General features: G+C 40.2%; 2 protein-coding genes across 2 annotated transcripts; both read left to right on the top strand.

Annotated features, from left to right (window-relative positions):
- Positions 1-2,235: 2,235 nt before the first annotated feature.
- LOC138191565 (nuclear factor 7, brain-like) lies at positions 2,236-3,797 on the top strand. The gene has a single exon (XM_069138456.1). It carries the CDS (start codon positions 2,354-2,356, stop codon positions 3,779-3,781), a length of 1,428 nt encoding a protein of 475 aa, XP_068994557.1. The 5' UTR covers positions 2,236-2,353; the 3' UTR covers positions 3,782-3,797.
- A 2,631-nt stretch (positions 3,798-6,428) lies between these two features.
- On the top strand, positions 6,429-18,322 carry LOC138215749 (uncharacterized). The gene is made up of 10 exons (XM_069178082.1): positions 6,429-6,476; positions 7,545-8,262; positions 9,802-9,881; positions 10,102-10,182; positions 10,430-10,489; positions 11,630-11,710; positions 11,834-11,932; positions 13,826-15,692; positions 16,477-16,641; positions 17,517-18,322. Exons 2-10 carry the CDS (start codon positions 7,590-7,592, stop codon positions 17,858-17,860), a joined length of 3,450 nt encoding a protein of 1,149 aa, XP_069034183.1. The 5' UTR covers positions 6,429-6,476; positions 7,545-7,589; the 3' UTR covers positions 17,861-18,322.
- Positions 18,323-18,786: the final 464 nt, after the last annotated feature.

The following is an 18,786-nucleotide window of genomic DNA, read 5'->3' as shown; positions in this document are numbered from 1 at the left end:
TTACTTTTCAGTGTCTGATTCATTCTTTCTACCTTCCCCTGTGACTGAGGGTGGTAGACCGGGCCAAATGCGTGTTTTAGGCCCAAATGTTTTTCTACTTCTTGTCAGTCTTTATTTTTGAAATGGGAGCCATTATCTGAACGGATGCGACGAGGAAACCCATGCACGGGTAAGTATTGATTTATCAAGAATTTTATCACTGTTTTTGCATCCTCTTTTTTAGCAGGTATTGCCTCTGGCCAGCCAGTGTATGCATCCACGGCTACCAGGAGGTACCTGTGTCCTCCCACTCTGTCAATCATGTCTGTGTAATCAACGATAATTTCCTGCCCCGGGAGCTGTGGCAGGGGAAACTGTCCTTGGTGAGGCTTAATGGTCGCCTTTACATTGTATACCATACACACACTACATTCTCTCACGTGGTTTTCTATCATAGCCGGTAGAAATAGATGCCACCAATGGGTCAGATGTCTCTGCATCTGTTTCTGTCCACAGTGAGTGAGACCATGTGCTTCCTGTAATGTACTCTGTACCAGGCCTGGTGGCAGAACTAGTCTACCATCCGGGGCTCTCCACAATCCATCCTGTTTTTTGGCTCCTCTGTCCTGCCATACACTGGTGTCCCATGGAGAGGCCTTTGCTTGTTCCTTTCTTATCATGTCTACATCACACTGTGGCAGCATGTCCTGTATTGTCCTGTCAGTTTGCAACATAACGTACGCAGCTCCATATCCTGCCGTTCTCTTGGCAGCCTGGTCTGCTTGAATATTGCCCATTGCAATCCAGGTGTCTGTTCTGTCATGTCCTTTATACTTCATGATAGCCACAGCTTTTGGCTTCATTAGTGCCTCCACCAGTCTCTTCATGTCTGCTTCATGTCTGATGGGTGTCTTGTCTGCAGTCAGGAATCCTGCTCTGATCCATTGTCTCAGCTCTATATGAATAGCACCCACTACATATGCTGAGTCTGTGTAGATGTTTACAACTTTCCCTTCTGCCCATTCTAGTGCTTTAATCATGGCCTGTAGTTCTGCTATCTGAGCTGACTCTTTTCCAACTACTGGCTCTGCCACCACTTCCTCAAAGCGTCTTGGTGAGTTCAGCGAAGTTAAGCTGCAGCGGCGAACTGGAGAAGCTCGTGTTGTCCGTCGGCTCGAGGCAGCTCCGAAAGCTCGTGCTCTCCTTGATCATATGTGAACTTGGTGTTGTATTTCCGGTTGTGTTAGTCAGAGCATGAAGCTGCTTTACTTCTTCCATCAGTTCCTCCACTCTGCCTGACCCTCTTCACTGCCTCTGCATAGGTGATTTTAATACCGTGGTTAGTAGACGCTGCTCACACAACGACACTGACACCTGCTGGCTGGTTACTGACACTGCTGCTTAATACCGGGATGAACAACACTGGACCTACATTTGACTTTTACTAAAACAGATCTTCCTTCTCCTAAAAACACAAAGAACACATTCAGAACATATAAAACTCCTTCTGTACTTACATTTGATCAAAACATGACTTATTCAATAAGCTGTGCACCACTTATTGTGCCACATGTAGCTGAAGTTTGAGTGAATCCCAACATTTAATCAAAGTGTAAATGAACACGTTCATGCTGACATGTCAGCACAACATGTTTCCTGTTACTGCTGCTGAAGATCAAATGTAGTAAAACTGGTTCCCTGTGAGCTTTGAGCAGCGTGTTGAAATGTTCACTGTTCACTGGAGGACTAAAGAACAAACCTCCACTTTGTTAGAGTTGGAAATGATTTTAAGAACTGTAACAATTTAATGTTTTATTACGTTAAAAATAAAGAAAATACATGAATATATTAAGATGTGAGCATTTCATTCTGTTTGCCAACTTTACAACAAGTAAGTTGTTCTGTCCTCAAAGAAAAGTCCAACATGTCCCTCTGGAAGACGTCCTGACACCATCTGCTGGAGACACTTTACATTGCAGCTTTTCTGACTGCAGTAACAGGAAACATGTTAGCACAACATGTTTTTATTCTTTCTTTCTTTTTAACGTAATAAAACATTAAATTCTTACAGTTCTTAAAATCACTTTAAACTTTGTTTGTTCTTTAGTCCTCCAGTGAACAGTGAACATTTCAACACGCTGCTCAAAGCTCACAGGGAACCAGTTTTACTACATTTGATCTTCAACAGCAAATAGTTTAACACGTGACGAGGTGAGAGACAATGAAAGTAGATTTTGACATAGTTGAAGAGAGCCGAGACGCCATTACAGGGTGTGAGATCTCTGCTGAACAACATTTATTTGGAGGAATTTAAGTGGAAAGTTGAAGAAACTGTAACTTGGTGAGTCCTGCTTTTAAAAGACTTCAATTACAAATGGCTGAGAAAACTGCTCTTTTTGAAAGTTTCCTGAGCTGCCATGTGTGTTCAGAGACTTTCAGAGATCCTGTGTCTCTGAGCTGCAGCCACAACTTCTGTTCAAGCTGCCTAAAGAAATTCTGGGAACAAGCTGGAAACAAAAACTGTCCAATTTGTAAAAGAAAATCTTCTAAAGAAGAACCTGAAGTGCATTTTACACTGAAGGAACTGGCTGACTCGTTTGCTGGGAGACAGAAATCTGGATCATCTGAGACAGAAAACGAACAGAAGAAGATGGAGGTGATGTGCAGAAAACACCAAGAAGAACCCAAATGGTTCTGTGAGGACGAGCAGAGAGCTGTGTGTCCTGTCTGTGAGTTTTCTCTCCATCAGACTCACAAAGTGGTTCCTGTAGAACAAGCAGTCAGTGATCTGAAGGAGCAGCTGAAATCTGACTTAAAGTCTCTGCAGGACAAGAAGGACAAATACAAACAAGTGGAGGAAACATACAATGAAATGAGTGAACACTCCAAGAAGCAGCTGTTGTCCACAGAGAGGCAGATCAGAGCAGAGTTCAACAAGATCCACCAGTTCCTGAAAGAGGAAGAGGAGTCCAGACTGGCAGCTCTGAGGGAGGAAGAGGAGCAGAAGGGGAAGACTATCAGCAGAGAGATGAAGAGGATTCAGGAGCAGATCTCCTCTCTGTCAGACAGTATCTGTGCTGTTGAAGAAGACCTGCAGAAACACAACGTGCCGTTCCTCAGCAGTTATAAAGCCACTCAGACCAGAGCCAGAGCCCAGAGCTCACTGTCAGATCCACAGCTGGTCTCAGGAGCGCTGATAGATGTGGCCAAACACCTGGGCAACCTGTCCTTCAGAGTCTGGGAGAAGATGAAGGAGAAGGTCCACTTCAGTCCTGTCATTCTAGACCCAAACACTGCAAACCAATGTCTCCATCTGTCTGATGATCTGACCAGTGTGAGACATGGAGACACAAACCAGCAGCTTCCTGACAATCCAGAGAGAAACACTGAATATGCTGATGTTCTGGGCTCTGAGGGTTTCAGCTCAGGGAAACACAGCTGGGAGGTGGAGGTGGGAGACCATCCTTTCTGGATTATAGGTTTACTTAAAGAGTCAGTTGACAGGAAGGGAGAAAGAAGTGATTCACCAGAATATGGAGTCTGGTGTTTATGGCATCGCAGTGGAAAATACACTAATGGTCTTGGTAAGACTGTCAGAGTGAAGAAGAGTCTCCAGAGGATCAGAGTCCAGCTGGACTATGACATGGGGGAGGTGTCCTTCTACAACCCTGAAGACATGACTCACATCTGCACTTACAGAGACACTTTCACTGAGAAACTCTTCCCATATTTCAGTATTGGAAAAGCTGGTGATGCCAAAACTTCTGATATCAAAGTCTGTCAGACTGAGATTTCTCTGTAATGTTCAAATGTCCAAATTCCTGAATTCTATTTTTTTTTTTGTGTTTCATTTTTTTTTTTTTACTCTAAACTCATCTTCAATCTTTACAGTCAAACATTTTTGGTCTTGATGTCTTTTATTTTTTCTTTAAAGCAGATTTGATGTCCCTTCATTGATTTGTATCACGGTCTCTGTGTTCTGAAATACTGTCAACCATCCAACAAAGGTTTGATGTACAAAATTTAAAAGATGTAAAACCCAGAAATTGTTTTTAGTTGGAAAGTTAATCATTACTTTAGAAAAGTAGGCGTGTTAAAACTACTCCTTTCAGATCTGAAAAATCAAGTTAAACATCAGATAATCCAGAAAGATATCAAATCTATGAAGTGAAACTTTATTACATGTTCAGTTTAAACTCTCACTGAAACAAATTGATGTGGTTTTAATTACTAGCTGAGTTAGCAGCAACTAAACTCACCAGCTGCATCAAATACTTTGTTTCTGGTTGTGTCACATGTTTTTAGTCTTTAACACATTTTAATTGGATTATTTTCCTCTTTACTCTCAGAGTCTCAATGAATTAAAAAGCACGATGTGTCTTTTCATTATGTTATTTTGTTGTACAGCCGACTTGATTTGATGTCGAGGATCACAGAAATTGTTTCTCCAACTGTGTACCGTCTGAAATCAATCAGGTAAAATGGTTTTCATTCATTTTGTTGTTTTCATGGAACTTCAGTGCAACATGAAAACCTAAAGAGTTGTTCCCCCCAGAGATAACTCTTTGACAGACTTCAGTGATGAAGGGTTTCCTTGTTTGTTTTCCTTTCTTTTCTTTTTTAAATGGAGACTCCTGTTTTTTAATGATCATCTTACGTTTGATGGAATTCTCCAAAATGTTTGTCAAGTTGTAATATGACTCTGATCATGTTGTAATCTTCATGATGCTGCTTCCTTGTCTAATAACAAATGTCGTGTGTCCAGTGAGTTCTCACGTTGTGCTGCACAGTCGTGTTCTCATGTTACTTTCTCTGTTTTTTAAAACATTACAGAAGCTTTATTGTTGAAGTTGTTCTACTTCTTAAAAGAAAGATGAATTCAACACAAACTTTGTCTACAAAGTGATGAAACTGTTTCATATCAGCTGGACACAAACTTTACTGATCAAATGTTTAAATATTTCAGGTTATCAGCATCTTTGTTTTAGTAACACAACATTGTAAAGTAGAATATATCCTCTGTTATAAAATCTGTTTCAGTCTTTTCATCATTTCTGTTTTTGACTTTCTTTCATATTTTGATGAATGATTCCAGTTTTGGATCTTTTAACTTTATTCTTTTCAAACATGTGTTTTACAATAATTTAGTTTAGACTTGGTCTTCTTACAGCGCTGCTGAATTATGTGATATTTTATAGTTTATACAGAACAAGGTCAGTAATGTAAGTGAGAAGTGTTAATGTCCTTTTGGCATAAATCATAAAGAAATAACAGAAGTATAGTTTAGTTATATTTTTCCTGAACACACGTCATCTGGTTTTCTTAGAGACATTTAAATTGTCCCGCTGGTCGACTCCTCTGTGTTCTCAACATTAGAAACGGCAGAAATTCAAGTGTGAAAATGAGTAAAGTTTAAACTTCTACAAATCACCTACATTAATGTAGTCCCTAAAAACGTCTGTTCAAATCTATAAATTAATATGAACATTTTTTACACTTTGACTTTGGATTTCTTAAAATAATTAAACTGTCAGAATTCAAGCTGATAACATGAAACTGTAAAACTACATTAACACTAGTGTCACAAAAACAATCTCACTGAAGAGGTGGAGTACTGAGAGTTTGTTCACACAGAGCTAATGAATGTTTAAGCTTATGGAGATAACATTTTGTGGAAGAATTTGTTTTAAACATGACTACGGGACTGTATAATTTAAGTAAACTGTAATTCCTGCAAAAGCTACAAGATGGAGACCGAGATGCATCATATTTTTACTTCATTGATAAAATATTTTGATTAAAAAAAAAAAAAGTCAAGTGCTCTTTAGCTGCACCACTTGGAGTACACTACCTACTTAAACCATATAATAGACAGGTAATACACAAATCGTTTTGGCATTTTAAACAAAAATCAATCATTACCCTCAAATCATGTGAATTATGTGCATATTGTGTTTTGTGTTAAGTATAGACATGATGCAGTGTTTTCGGGGGTGATGTTACCTGGTTAAATCTGCCAGGACCTGTCATTCATTTATCGATTTTATCTATCTGATTAATTATATAACCTATGATTACATTTAAACACATAATAAACTGATAAAGAATGAAAGATTAAACTCCAAAAAAGTGTAGTAAGACTTTGCACTCCCACTCCTCTACAATACAATTCTTCTTCCACTTCATACATCAGTGACAAAAATCGGTATTTTAATATATGCTGAGATCAATTTCGTCTAAAATTACAGGTTTATGCATAAATTGTTCAGGAATGTTCCAGTTACGGAGTAGCTTTAAACGGTGGTATTGTTCTTGTTTTTCTTTCATCACTAGCTTCCTGAATCCCTCCTGATTAGGATTTCAGCCTTTTCTTTTCGTTCATTTATTTAGTATACTTTATATTCCTAGAAACGGTCCTCTTATTTTGAAAAACACAAGCGGAAGTCGAATGTCAGCAGTCGCAGGACAACTCCGTGTGCTTCCGGTGTGGTTCGCAGGTAAAGCACGACTGTTAAGACGATCGACTTCAATGCAAATGAAATGCATGTTTGTCAGAAATGTGTCTTTTTCCAGCTCCGACGTGTTGAAGTCTTTTTGTTTTACGAAGAATTCCGGGATTTCAGCGCATGCTGGCCGCTAATCAGTGTAGCTAGGTAGCTCCGAGCTAAAGAAACAGTTGAGCTGCTCACGTTTGATCGTTTTATTCAAAGAGAGCCAAATATACGACAGTGCAGCTATCAGGCTTTAGTGACTTTGAGCACATGAGTAATTAAGTGAGCAATCTTAAAACACCTTGAACATGATGAAGTTACGACCTTGTGTGCTGCAGGTTCAACGAGCTGTCGACACCCAGACGATCGTCAACTCGTTTGTTTTCAGGGTGAATTTAACTTTCTCGTGGACAAGAAGCTACAAACTGTTCAAGAAGGTTTCTTTTCACAGGTTTCAATGAGATCTCAAATGAGCCCGTAAACAAGGTTGTTTCCAGATTTCCTAATAAGTGTGTTTTCCATTTACTTCACGTCCTTCATTGTAGCTGAAGGAAACTCATCGCAGATAAAAACACTCTCAAAAGTCTATTTTCTTTTTCTGCTTCTTAGTATGACCAAACATTTTGAGGTTTGACCGATGAAAGTGACCCAGATGATTGTCGTCCATCACATCGAGTCTGAACGTCTGAATGTCACGTTAACGTACAACTTACTTTTATTTCACAAATGTCAGGATGTTTCCATCTGTTCAGTGACTCCTGGTGAGTTTCATTCACTTGTACTTGGAGGCTTTTTGTTTAATGTGTCTTTACTGGTTAATTATTTCATCATGTTGTCGTGGTTCCCTTTTTATATGCAGCTTGTCTGAAAGTTGAATCATATCTGTTCTTTCTGTCTTCACTGCGTCCAAGATCGTTTCCTGAACCTCCGTCCCACGCTGGACTTCATGTTGCTTGTTTTACGGCTAACCACAACGAATTCATGAAAACATTTAGTTGAAAGAGAAATCCAATCACATCATGCTGCCAATGACCAATTACATTTTCCTTTTGCTGTGCTCGGACCTTTCTCCAGGAAACACGGGAGACCTGGAGCAACAAACTTGGCTGGGTATGGAGAATGATGGACAACCCGACAGCCAATAAGAGCCACATGTCCTGTCAGTCATGGGCCCACAACGGCTGGTCAACAACGTCATCTCAGGGACACCTCCTCAACCCGCTCGGCAGCTCTCAGCATCTCAGCCTGGGCGCGTCCTCCGATCACAGACCCTCCTACGACCACCTGCAGGCGACCGATCAGAGTTGCATGAGCGACCTGAGCACCTTATCAGCCAGAAACAGCATTCACCACGGCGCCCTGTACAGAGCTCCTCACATGAGCAACATCTCATCATCCACCTCGCTGTTTGCCAGCTCTGCCATCCCCAGTGCCTCTCACATCATTTCCTTTTCTCAGCAAAGCCCTCACACTTCATCAGTGCTGAAAACCATACCCCCCCCGTCTATTCCCCAAACAAACCAAGGACTGCACCTCCACCATTTACCGCTTCTGTCACCCCACGACCCTTACAAAGCATTTCAAACTCCATTAACCGGTCACGGTTTACCAAACGCACTCCAAGATCTGCCCGTTAGCCTGCCGTCATGCGGACAGCGTGGAGGTCCAACTCAAGCTACCTTTGAAGAACGGAGCGTGGAGTCGGCTCCTGTTGCCAGATACACTAACAGCAACGCCTCCTCATCCACCTCTCAGGAGCAGCCTCAGTGGATACCTTCATCACTTTGTCGGAGTAAGCTGCATATGTAATACCTGCGGGTTAAACTAAATGTGTCGTCCGTGGTTTGATTCATCTCGGTGTGTTCGGTGCTTTATCTGGTTTCTTGGTTAACTTTGACGTCTAAACTGGACGAAGACATTTGGAGCAGCAGCGTTTTTTTTTTTTTTTTTTTTTTTACTGGATTCTAACTGATTGTATTGAATTTGAGCTTTAAAACAGAAATATCCTGCAAATACTGGCGATACAGTTTTTGAACTTGTACTACTTAAAACTGCAAAAACTGAGAACACATAAATGCAGAGACATGGTTTTCAAAGTCATATCATATTTGAGTAAAACTATAATTTCAAGGTGTTTAAAAGGTAAAATTCTTAATTCAGTTGTGATTAAGTAATTAATTCGATATTCAGTTGCTTTTAAGAATCTCAGCTGAAGTCCACATTTTTTGTGGTGACGCAGAGTCGTTACATACGATTTTTACAAACTTTCTTCATGAGGTCCGACTCGCCGGGCTGGTAGACGAGGCAAAAACATCTGCAAATGTTTTTAGGATTAAAGTCGTGAATTAAAGGCGTGTTATTCTAAGAATCGGGGGGAAATCATGTATTGATCGTGTATTATTATTATTATGAGACACCGTGGATTGGTTGTGTATCAATACTGTATTTTGTCTCGGTACGTCGCATATCGCCAAGCTGCAATCAGCGGTGAGGTTTGTGAACGTCGTGACGCCATTATGAAGCCTCAAATTCGGATTTCGGCCGTCGCCATTTTGCTATTTAGGAGCCAAAGGTGACCATATTAGGAGGTGCTGGCGAGGAGCTCGCGGTGGTTCTGGCTCAATGTGACTGTGAACCCGAGGAGACGAGGCCCGCCCACCTTTAGCTGAACGTTGACTGCACCACCGGCCTATCAATAAAACAGATGTCTCCAAAGAAAATGCCTGATATCTAAATAACGATGGAGTCACGGACTAATAAGAAGGACTGACTTTATTGAATGGTCCCAAAATCGTAAAAAGAAGAAAAGATTGTCTGTATTTTGTTAGAGACGTTGAATTGGAGACTACGGAGGCTTTTCGGAGCCAGAGGGTTTTTGGAGCCGACCCCCGGTGGGCCTCGGTGGTATTGCAGTTTAACGCACTTTCGCATCGGCCTCATTTTTAAGGCATGGAAGCTACGTCCACTCATGTACAGAGTCTATCCGTGCATATCATATATAAAACACTCAAGTCTATTTTTATTGGTGTCGGTGACGTGGACTAACGATAACACAGTAGACCGGCACAAACTGCGTCTTTTAACAGGACTAGAAAGTTGAATCACCACCATAAGAGTTTAAACATAAACGAAACATATCCATAATGAAAGGTCGAATTTACTATAGGGGTGTTTTACCTTTAATTGAATATATTAATGTGACCAACTTTGCTCCTGAGTGTATTCACCGGTCAGAAGACGATCCGACTCGTTCAGACACGTGTTGCAGTTCATGTTACGATACTGAACAACTCTGGATGTGCTCGTGTGTCACTTCCTGTGTTTTCCTCAGGAGCTGTGAACGATTCGGTCCCAGACGCAGCTGGTCATCCTCCCAAAGAGCCGTTACAGGAGGACAGCATTGCTGCCATGGTGAGGACATGAGCCGCTAACACCAGTACTGACGCACAAAATCTTATTTTTAGTCGAGATACTTTTCATTTTTTCCACAGCTGTTTGTCCCTACAGAGGTTGACATTGTTAGTCACTTCATCTACCAGATGGATGCTGCTAGTGAGCTCCCGTCATGTCAACATCTCCTTACTACTATTTATTATTCCTTTTAATGAGTTTGGTTTTTTTCTGCTTTCAGGTCAGCAATGAACGACGACGTTCGGTACTTTTAAATCAGCGTTCACAACTACTTAAACAACTGGAGGAGATGGATAAAATTGTAAGTTTGTTTATGCACATTTTGAATTATATATATTTATATATCTAAAAAAATATATTTATATATATAAATATATATATTTATATATATATATTTAGTTATATATATATATATATGTATTTTTTTTTTTTACAGTCGTCACTTCCTTAAAGTTATTTAGTGTTTCTTAAATCCTTGTTACACAGATTATTGTAGATACTTCTACACAGCCACTTCATGTTGACGTCACTTTATTCCTCCCATTTAGCTGGAGTCGTTGCCTCCAGACGAGTGCCGTGACGTGGCGTCTCCACACACAGCTGTTCAGGTACGTCCTTTTTTTTTTTTAACTGCAGGTCTGGAAAGTACTTGAAAAGGCTTAGATTTAAAAAAATGAAAAAAAAATCAAGTCTTTAAAAGTTTGATTTATGTCAGAATCTCTGAGTTTGAGCCTCTTGCGCTCTGTCGTCTAAAAATTGACCTTTGATACAATTTTTATACATCTGAAGTGCCGGCCAGAGCTTGATACTTTTTCGTCCTGTCACTGCATTGGCTACAAACATTCAGCGATTTGCTGATTGCCATTCTGTGTCATTGGCTGTCTTGTAGTTGTTCCCCAGCTCATATATTTGCATAAATACACACACACAGCCCGCGGTGGCACAAGTATGTCAACCACAGCGATGCATGACACCAAAGACTCCAAGTAAGACAAGAGGAGAACTCTTGTTTACATTATTAGTGCTTGTTACTCAAACGCAGTCAAAGTTGATGCTTTTCAGATGTTGAACTCTTAATGTGATAAAATGAAAGATACAAAATGAAACACAGCTTCTCAAAGTTGAGGACTATAAAACACAATATGTTCAGCACACATGAATGCTTAGTTACTCTTTAAGTCAGAAATTACATTTTGTGACATGGTGTGTTTATCATTGTGGTATGTGCAAAAGTACATATTCAGTAATTAGTAACATCCCCTCTAGCAGATGTCACATTTCTTGTTGCTAAAAGACTGTCAATTCTCATATTTGGGATTTTCGTCCATGCTTCCTTACAAAAGCCGTCCATTCCTGCAACAACCCCGAGCTGTCTTGCATGCACAGCTCTTTTAAGATCTACCCACAGATTTTCAATTATCTTTAAAACCTTCAGCTAGCATCTCTCGACGTAATCTTTGGTGGATTTCTGGGTATAATAATAACAACAAAGTCCATTTGGGTCTTTATTAATCTGTCAGTTCCATCCTGATGGAATACAAATATGTTCTTTGCCTTATTGATGTGTGGAGCCTGGCCTGAAATGTGTTGGGTCAGACTACTACATGTGAACACGTATGTGAATTATTGGCCCTTCATGTTGATATAATACACCTTAAAATGTATAAAAACAAAAGGCTGGCAACCCTGAATCTGCAGTTCTGTAATTCATGCAAACAGTAACACAGACCATCGTGCTCCACTTGTAGTCTTCCCCGTCAACGGATGATTCATCTCAATATGACACCAGAGACGCACACCGAGTTCAGCTGTCTGCAGGGAAGGCAAAGGTGACCGCACATTAAATCATCCACCACGTGTAAAGGACTGGTGCTTTTGTTTGAATGTTTTTCTGCTCGCCAACTTTCACTCCGACATCTTATCTTCTTTTCTGTCTGTGTTTGGTTGTTCAGTTACAACTTTCAGCAGATTGTTCACCACCTTTGTTCTCTGATGACCAAAATGAGTCCTGTGATTCGCCAAGTTCTCCGATGTCTCCAGCAACCTCAGTGGTACTTACCTTTATTTATTTGTGTTAGTTTGTTTATAAACCTGCACACTGTCAGGATAGTTCATGGTTTTTTTTAAATTTATTTATTTGTATGAAGGAGTTCATAACACATTTCAAGTTTCCATGTGGGTACATTTGCAAGCAAGTACATGTTTGGCTTCTGGGCTCCTCCGGCTTGTTACTTCATGTGAGCCCATTGATGTCATTATCAACAATGTGAGAGTAGAAATTATTAATAAATGTAACAATTGATTGATTAATTGACAGAAACATAATCAGCATCAAATGTGATGAAATAGAATCATTTAAGATATATATCCTGCAAAAATACCCCAAAACTTCCCCTGTGGCAGCTCCTCATGAGGATTGGCTGCATATTTTTGTTTTGCATGATAGTAAATGGAACATTTCATACTGCCGGTCAGATCAAATGAGACATGAGACGACAATCTCCTGGACTTTAGAAAACAGTTACGGCAAGTTTTCACTACTATGAAATCTTGGGAGCGATATTAAGAAATTCTGAAAAAAACTATCAAAGTATCTCTTGCAGATTTGAAAAAGAAAGAAAAGACAGTTCTTGAATATATATTGCTCAATAAAGCCAGCGTGTGGGCTAGTGATCTGTTTTTTCACTGTTTTCAACATTTAAAGCAAAAATAAGGCAAACAGTAAGTGACCTAAATATTGAACAGAAGTGCTGAAGCAGAAACACACACATACATGAGCATCACATGCACATTATTCATCACTAAAAGTGATAGAGGTGCTTATTTTGTACTTTTGTAAGTGAGTGTGCAGGTTTATTACAGATCACAGTGCAAATGTCTTTGCTTAAGCAAACTTAAGCAAATATACTGTCAAAAGGTTCAACATTTACTTCATGATTTCCTCGTTAATTCACTCTGGTTCTGGAGTCACAGCTGCAGTTTTAACTAGTTGTCTTTACTGTGATGGGAAATATTGTAAATACCAATTAAATTTTCATTATACTATGTTGTCCAAAAGATACTAAGATACGATCTTCTAATTGTGGCTTGACTACTGCAATGCCCTCCTGTTTGGTCTTCCAGAAGGCAGCAGCTCGTCGGCTGACGAAGACCAAACAGAGAGAACATATTTTAAAGTCATTGCACTGGTTGCTTGTCACTTTTATAATTGTTTTGAAGATTCTTTTGTTGTTTTTTTAAATGACTGCGTAGACTGGCACCAGCCTACCTCACAGACTTGCTTTGAAGATCGCTCAGATCCTCCACTGCTGACCTCCTCGTTCGAGCCAGAATAGTTTATGGGGAGTCGACTTTTATCCATTGTGCTCCTGTGCTGTGGAATAACCTGCCTGAGGATCTGAGGGACTCCACTTCTGTGCACATTTTCAAAAGAAAACTTAAGACATATCTTTTTAGCTTTTATTTGAGGCTCTATACATATATATATATATATATATATATATATATATATATATAAAGAAGCTCTCCAGTTTAAATTGGCTGTTTTTATGTCAAATTAGACTGTGGAAACTGTGTATGTCTGTTTTGTTTTTTTAACAGTCTCTGCATCGATGACATAAACATCAACATTTTGAAGCTGGTGTCCAGTTCCAAAGCTTCATAGCACTTGTACGCTGTTATTGAAAAAGTATTTATTTTATACTCCTCTGTTCCAACATACAAATATCACAGAATGAAATATTTTCATTTGAAGTCAAATGTTGATCTTGTCAAAATCCTCTTTTTCTCAATTTAGTTGTGGCGAGTTAACATGTAGATGTTTGTGTCTTAATTAAAAATATAAAGTCATATATCATTAGGAATATAAATGCTGCAATCAGAAATTGTTGGCTATCTGTTTAAATCCAATTGTTTTCCCTGTTTTGTTTTTGTTTGTTTTTTAGAAAAAGGAAAATGCTTCCGGTGAGTCAGGAGATGAAGGTGATCCTGATTCCTCGCCCGACTTTGATGATGGTTTCAAGTGTGAAAGCAACGACGGCTCTTCAGACGAAATGAGTCACGGCAGTCCTTCGACCCCCACCGACAAAACACCTCCTCTCCCAGGAAGGAAAAGAGATAAATCAGGAAGTTCCTTGTGCACGGACAACAGTGGGACTCCTCTAAAAAAGACATGTGCGACTAACCAGAAGAAGCCTTCGGTGTTGCCGATGACAAATTCCAAAGCACAACGCGTTTATGACAAGAGGAATTACTGCGTGTTCTGCTTCAAGTCCGTGATCAAAATGGCGCGTCACCTCGAGACGGTCCACTGTGACAAAGCAGAAGTTGCAGCAGCGTTTCAGTTTCCCAAACATTCTAAAGAGAGACAAAAGATATGGAACAAACTAACAAACCAGGGAAACTTTGCACACAATAAAGATGTTCTGAGAACAGGAAAGGGACATCTAGCTGTACGCAAACGACCAAAAATAACCGGCCAAGCCCACGACTTCCTTCACTGTCTTTACTGTCAAGGTCTTTATGGGAAGAAAGCTTTGTATAGGCACATAAAGAAATGCCCAGAGAAAGAGAAGAATGAAAATGAATCCCAGATTGGGAGACAGCGCATCGCATCACGGTGTGCGCTCGCAACTCTCGGAGACTTCGACATAAGCGAGAGCGTTCGGAGCATCCTGAGCGACATGGTATACGACGATGTGACCCAAGTGGTCATGGATGACAAGGTTATCCTGCAGTTTGGAGAGCAAATGTTTAATCAGTACGGTTGCGATGTCAAAAAGCATCATTACATAAGACAAAACCTTCGTCAAATAGCGAGACTGGTGCTCGAGGCTCAAAAAATCACCCCTATGCAGAAGCTGGAGGACTTTTTCTACCCCTCAAACTTCCAACACGTCGTGTCCGCGGTCAACGTCCTGGCAGGCTACGACCCAGAAAACAAGACGTACAGCATTCCCTCACTCGCTCTCAAGCTCGGTTACAACCTGCAGAAGACCTGCAGTATCGTTGAGAGTAACGCGCTCAAGTGTGGCGACGCAAAACTGGCCGAGTGTGCGAGAAGCTTCCTCTCCGTCTACCAGAAGAAATGGAATACGCTCATTTCTTCAGGTGCCTTAACGACTCTGAAAACAACTAAACTGAACACAGAAAAGCAGGTGCCATTAGCTCAGGATGTGAAGCGGCTGCATTTCCACTTGGAGAATGTTCATCGTCTCGCTGAGAAGAAACTCAGAGAAAGCCCTTCTGTAGAAAACTATTGCGCTCTGGCCAAGGTAATGCTTTCTCGGACAATCATGTTCAACAGGAGAAGACCGAGACAGATATCAATGATTCAACTCGCCGCTTTCCTGTCACGGAAGAAGTCGAGCGAGCTCGATGACATGGCGACGTCAGTCTCCGATTTGGAAAGAACCATGTGTGGCTTCTTCGCTAGAGTTGACATCCGAGGGAATTGTGGGAGAATGGTCCCTGTTTTACTGAAGCCCTCGTTGGTGTCAGCTTTGGAGCTTCTTGTTAATAGTCGTGAGGGCTGTGGGATCCCCAGGAAGAATCCCTACCTCTTTGCCCGACCGAGTGCGCTGTCCGCCTACAACGGGTCAGATTGCCTCCAGAGATTCGTCCGCGAGTGTGGAGCTAAAAAACCCGCGGCGCTCTCATCCAAAAAGATCCGGAAGCATTTTGCAGCGATGCTACAGGTGATGAACCTGGATGAAAACGAGGCCGACCAAATTTTAGGCCCGAACAATCAAGTCCAAATCCTGCGACAGAACAGCGACATGACGCTTGATGATGTGGAGATTGAGTCCGGAGGTAAGAGTTTTCCAGTTCGGATGGGATTCACAAGTGTAAATGCTAAAATTTATTAAAAAAAAAAGAAAAAAAAAGAAAAAGGTCGTGTGACGATAGTTGTGTTACCTAGAGGGATGTTAGTGACACTAAGCTATGACAGGATTTTGACAGCCACTCACTTTGAATTTCCCTGCAGAACAACAACAGAACTGCAGCAAATCACCAACTTTCAGAATTTTATTTTTTAATAAAGTCATGTGACGGCTTCTCTGACCATCCTGAGGAAAGTTTCACGTTCTTAAATTTAGTGTTTAGATACAGGACTTTTTTTTTTTTTTTTTTTTTAATTGCCTGCAGTTTAAATCATTTGAAAACAGTTAACCACTTTCTGATTTAAAAGATGTCTTGATATTTAAATTAATTCTGAGCAGTGGATGCAGAAAAGTTTCAAGACTTGCAATTTCAAAACAATTTTCATTGGACTATTGAATAGCTTATAATTGTCAGTTTAATTTGGTATTTTAATGCAAATGGTCGCAGGTTAATGTTGTAATAGGGCTCAATATATTAGCAGATTGAGGGCCACGCTCGGCTGACACGGGGCCAGATGTTGATGTCGTACAGATCTTGCTGGATGGATATAAAAAGTATCCTGAGAGGCTGCAGGGTAACTTGCTGACATTGAATAGGTGTCGGCTGTTCGGCTGCTATCAAAGGGCTGCACGGCTGGTAATGCATGTGCAGGAAATGTGTGCGCAAGTACGAATTTCTATGAGAAGAATCTCCCTTCATGTCTTCAATACAGCGAGATTACAACCTGCAAGAGGACAACAAGCTCCCTCATGGGATCACAACGAACGCTTCAGTGCCGGCTGTGGACCCGCAGATTTGTATCATCAACAAGCACACGGAGAAACAACCAGCTCCACCATGACCACGCCGCCCACGTCTGTCCGATCAGGAGAACAAGGTGAGAATCAGCATTAACGAGCTTTCATCCATTTCATCTCAGTTGTCTTTGGCTGAGATTTTACTTCTTCCCAGTAATAGATGGTCACACTCGCCTACGTTAGATAAACAACGAGTCATTAGAACAATTTTTTTTATTTTTATTTTTTTTATAAGAATCAACAGGAGAAAGCAGATCAGGGAAAACAGAAACAGGTTTATTGTTTAAGTTTGTCTGTTTTTAAGATAAAAAAAAATTCTCACCCAGAGTAGTTTTTTCTGACTTCCCAGCTTGTGTACTATTGAAGTCTGTAATCTGCCCGGTTCACCTGCTCAATGTTGTGCGGATGTTTGTCGTCTTTTTTACAGTGAGAAATACGTTTATTTTAGTTTTTGTAGATGAACAAACCCTCGTCGGATTATTCAGACACATCTGTAAATATCAACCAAACATTGCACTGTAAACCCACCAGCATGTAATAACACAAAATGTAAACATAATCCAAATATGAATATTCTGCACATATTGTTTTAGGGAATATCTAACAACAGAAACTAAACAAATATATGTATAACTTAATGCTGAACATAGTATATCTGCTCCAGTCCAGTAGCATATTTTACCATTGCCTCATGTTGTATTTGTTTTCTTCAAATAATGTCTGGTGATTTTGATTATGTTTTTGTTTATATTTACGGCCTGGATTTAATTGCCTTGGTTGTTTACATGGATTGTTGTAAAGAAAAGTGTTCCAGTCAGCGCAGGGCATGTTTAATATTGAAATATATTCACCGTTGTCCTCCTCTGTCCAGTCTAACGTCAAAACACCTCAATATTAAAATGCCAACAGTGAGGACTGACTAACAAACAAAGATGAACAACTGTACTTCTTTCAGCGACGGCAGATGTCGACATGAGTTTCATTCATTTCTCTTCGTCACCCGTCGCAGAATCCAACTATAAAGCCAAACATAAATGGGAGGAAGCGGAGGTTCATGCTGTAGAAAGACACCTGATGTGCTTCATTCAAGGACACAAGGTGCCTCAGAAAAGCGACTGCATCCAGTGTCTCGCGGCCGAGCCAAAAGCCCTGAGGACCCGTTCATGGAAAGGTGTGAAGGATTACGTCAGAAACAGGATCACTGCCCTCAAAAGGCAAAGTGGCTGTTCTCAGGGTTTATCGAAGAACGGTATCGGGGCCGAACCACGGCAGAGCGATGGATGTTTCCAGCAGCTCTAGATGTGAGATGGTGTTTTGTGTAACGTGTCCCTCTTCCATTTACTTCTCCGTCACCCTCCTCTCTCACTACTCGTCTTTCGTCTTTCTTGTCCATCTCTTCTGCAGCATTGTGAGCATTTCCCTCCTTCGGGATAACCAACTTGATAATTGATCATTTTTATAGTTAATGGTTTGAAGCTGTTCTCTGTGGTCATGCTTACTGAACTTGGTATGATTACAGTATTTGTCACTCTGGTTTCGTTTCATTGTATTCAGTTCATTTGCACAGAGACTGTTTATCAATGATGTATTACGAATGATTTGTTACACAGAGTTAAGGGATGGTGGCTTTGTAAGTTTTTCTTGCTCTTTGTTTACTGACTCTGAACAACTTATTTTGGTTACCCTGTTTGCTATACTGGCATGTGATATTTTGTTTTTGTTTTGTAAAACAATTTACCAAATATAAAGAGCCAAGAATCATATTATTGCATTTCTTCTGAACAAAAAGATGAGTAACTTTTATTCCACACATAAAATGGCTGCACATCTTGTTCCAGTGATTTGTGCCATCCTGACTATTGTATCTTTACATGTGTGCAACACAATCTCTTTGGCAATTTTTTTTTTTATATTACTCAACAATAGCAGCAATGTCACATTCAAAATATGAAAATACAGACGTATTGGCAAAACAAGGAACTTTAAATTTCAAGAGTAAAGTTACTCATTAGTAAGCAGAGTTGTGCAGTTGTGAGTTATATACTGCCATTTGATATATTTTATATTGCAAAATAAAAATTCAAGCAGTCTTAATGTTGTAGCTTGTCAATAGGACCTTATATCAACCACCTTAATTTATAGTCGGGTAATAATCCCAACATTTTTATTTTATTACTTTATTTTTGTAAACTCTATTAGTCTATAAAGAGAATGTAGCTCGCTTT

The sequence above is a fragment of the Embiotoca jacksoni genome, unplaced genomic scaffold (genome assembly GCF_022577435.1).
Source record: "Embiotoca jacksoni isolate LCO1_2020_lvr unplaced genomic scaffold, fEmbJac1.0.p SCAF_8, whole genome shotgun sequence".
NCBI lineage: Eukaryota > Metazoa > Chordata > Actinopteri > Embiotocidae > Embiotoca > Embiotoca jacksoni.
Note: the sequence above shows the minus strand (reverse complement) of the source record. Positions and strands in the feature narration are given on the sequence as shown.

What these genes read in the sequence shown, in the direction of transcription:
- LOC138215749 (XM_069178082.1), top strand. Translation starts at nt 7,590, where the DNA reads ATGATGGACAACCCGACAGCCAATAAGAGCCACATGTCCTGTCAGTCA. An exon ending in TGTCTGCAGGGAAGGCAAAG is followed by an intron (nt 11,711 to 11,833) that starts GTGACCGCACAT and finishes TTGGTTGTTCAG; the next exon opens with TTACAACTTTCAGCAGATTG. An exon ending in TGTCCGATCAGGAGAACAAG is followed by an intron (nt 16,642 to 17,516) that starts GTGAGAATCAGC and finishes TACTTCTTTCAG; the next exon opens with CGACGGCAGATGTCGACATG.
- LOC138191565 (XM_069138456.1), top strand. Translation starts at nt 2,354, where the DNA reads ATGGCTGAGAAAACTGCTCTTTTTGAAAGTTTCCTGAGCTGCCATGTG.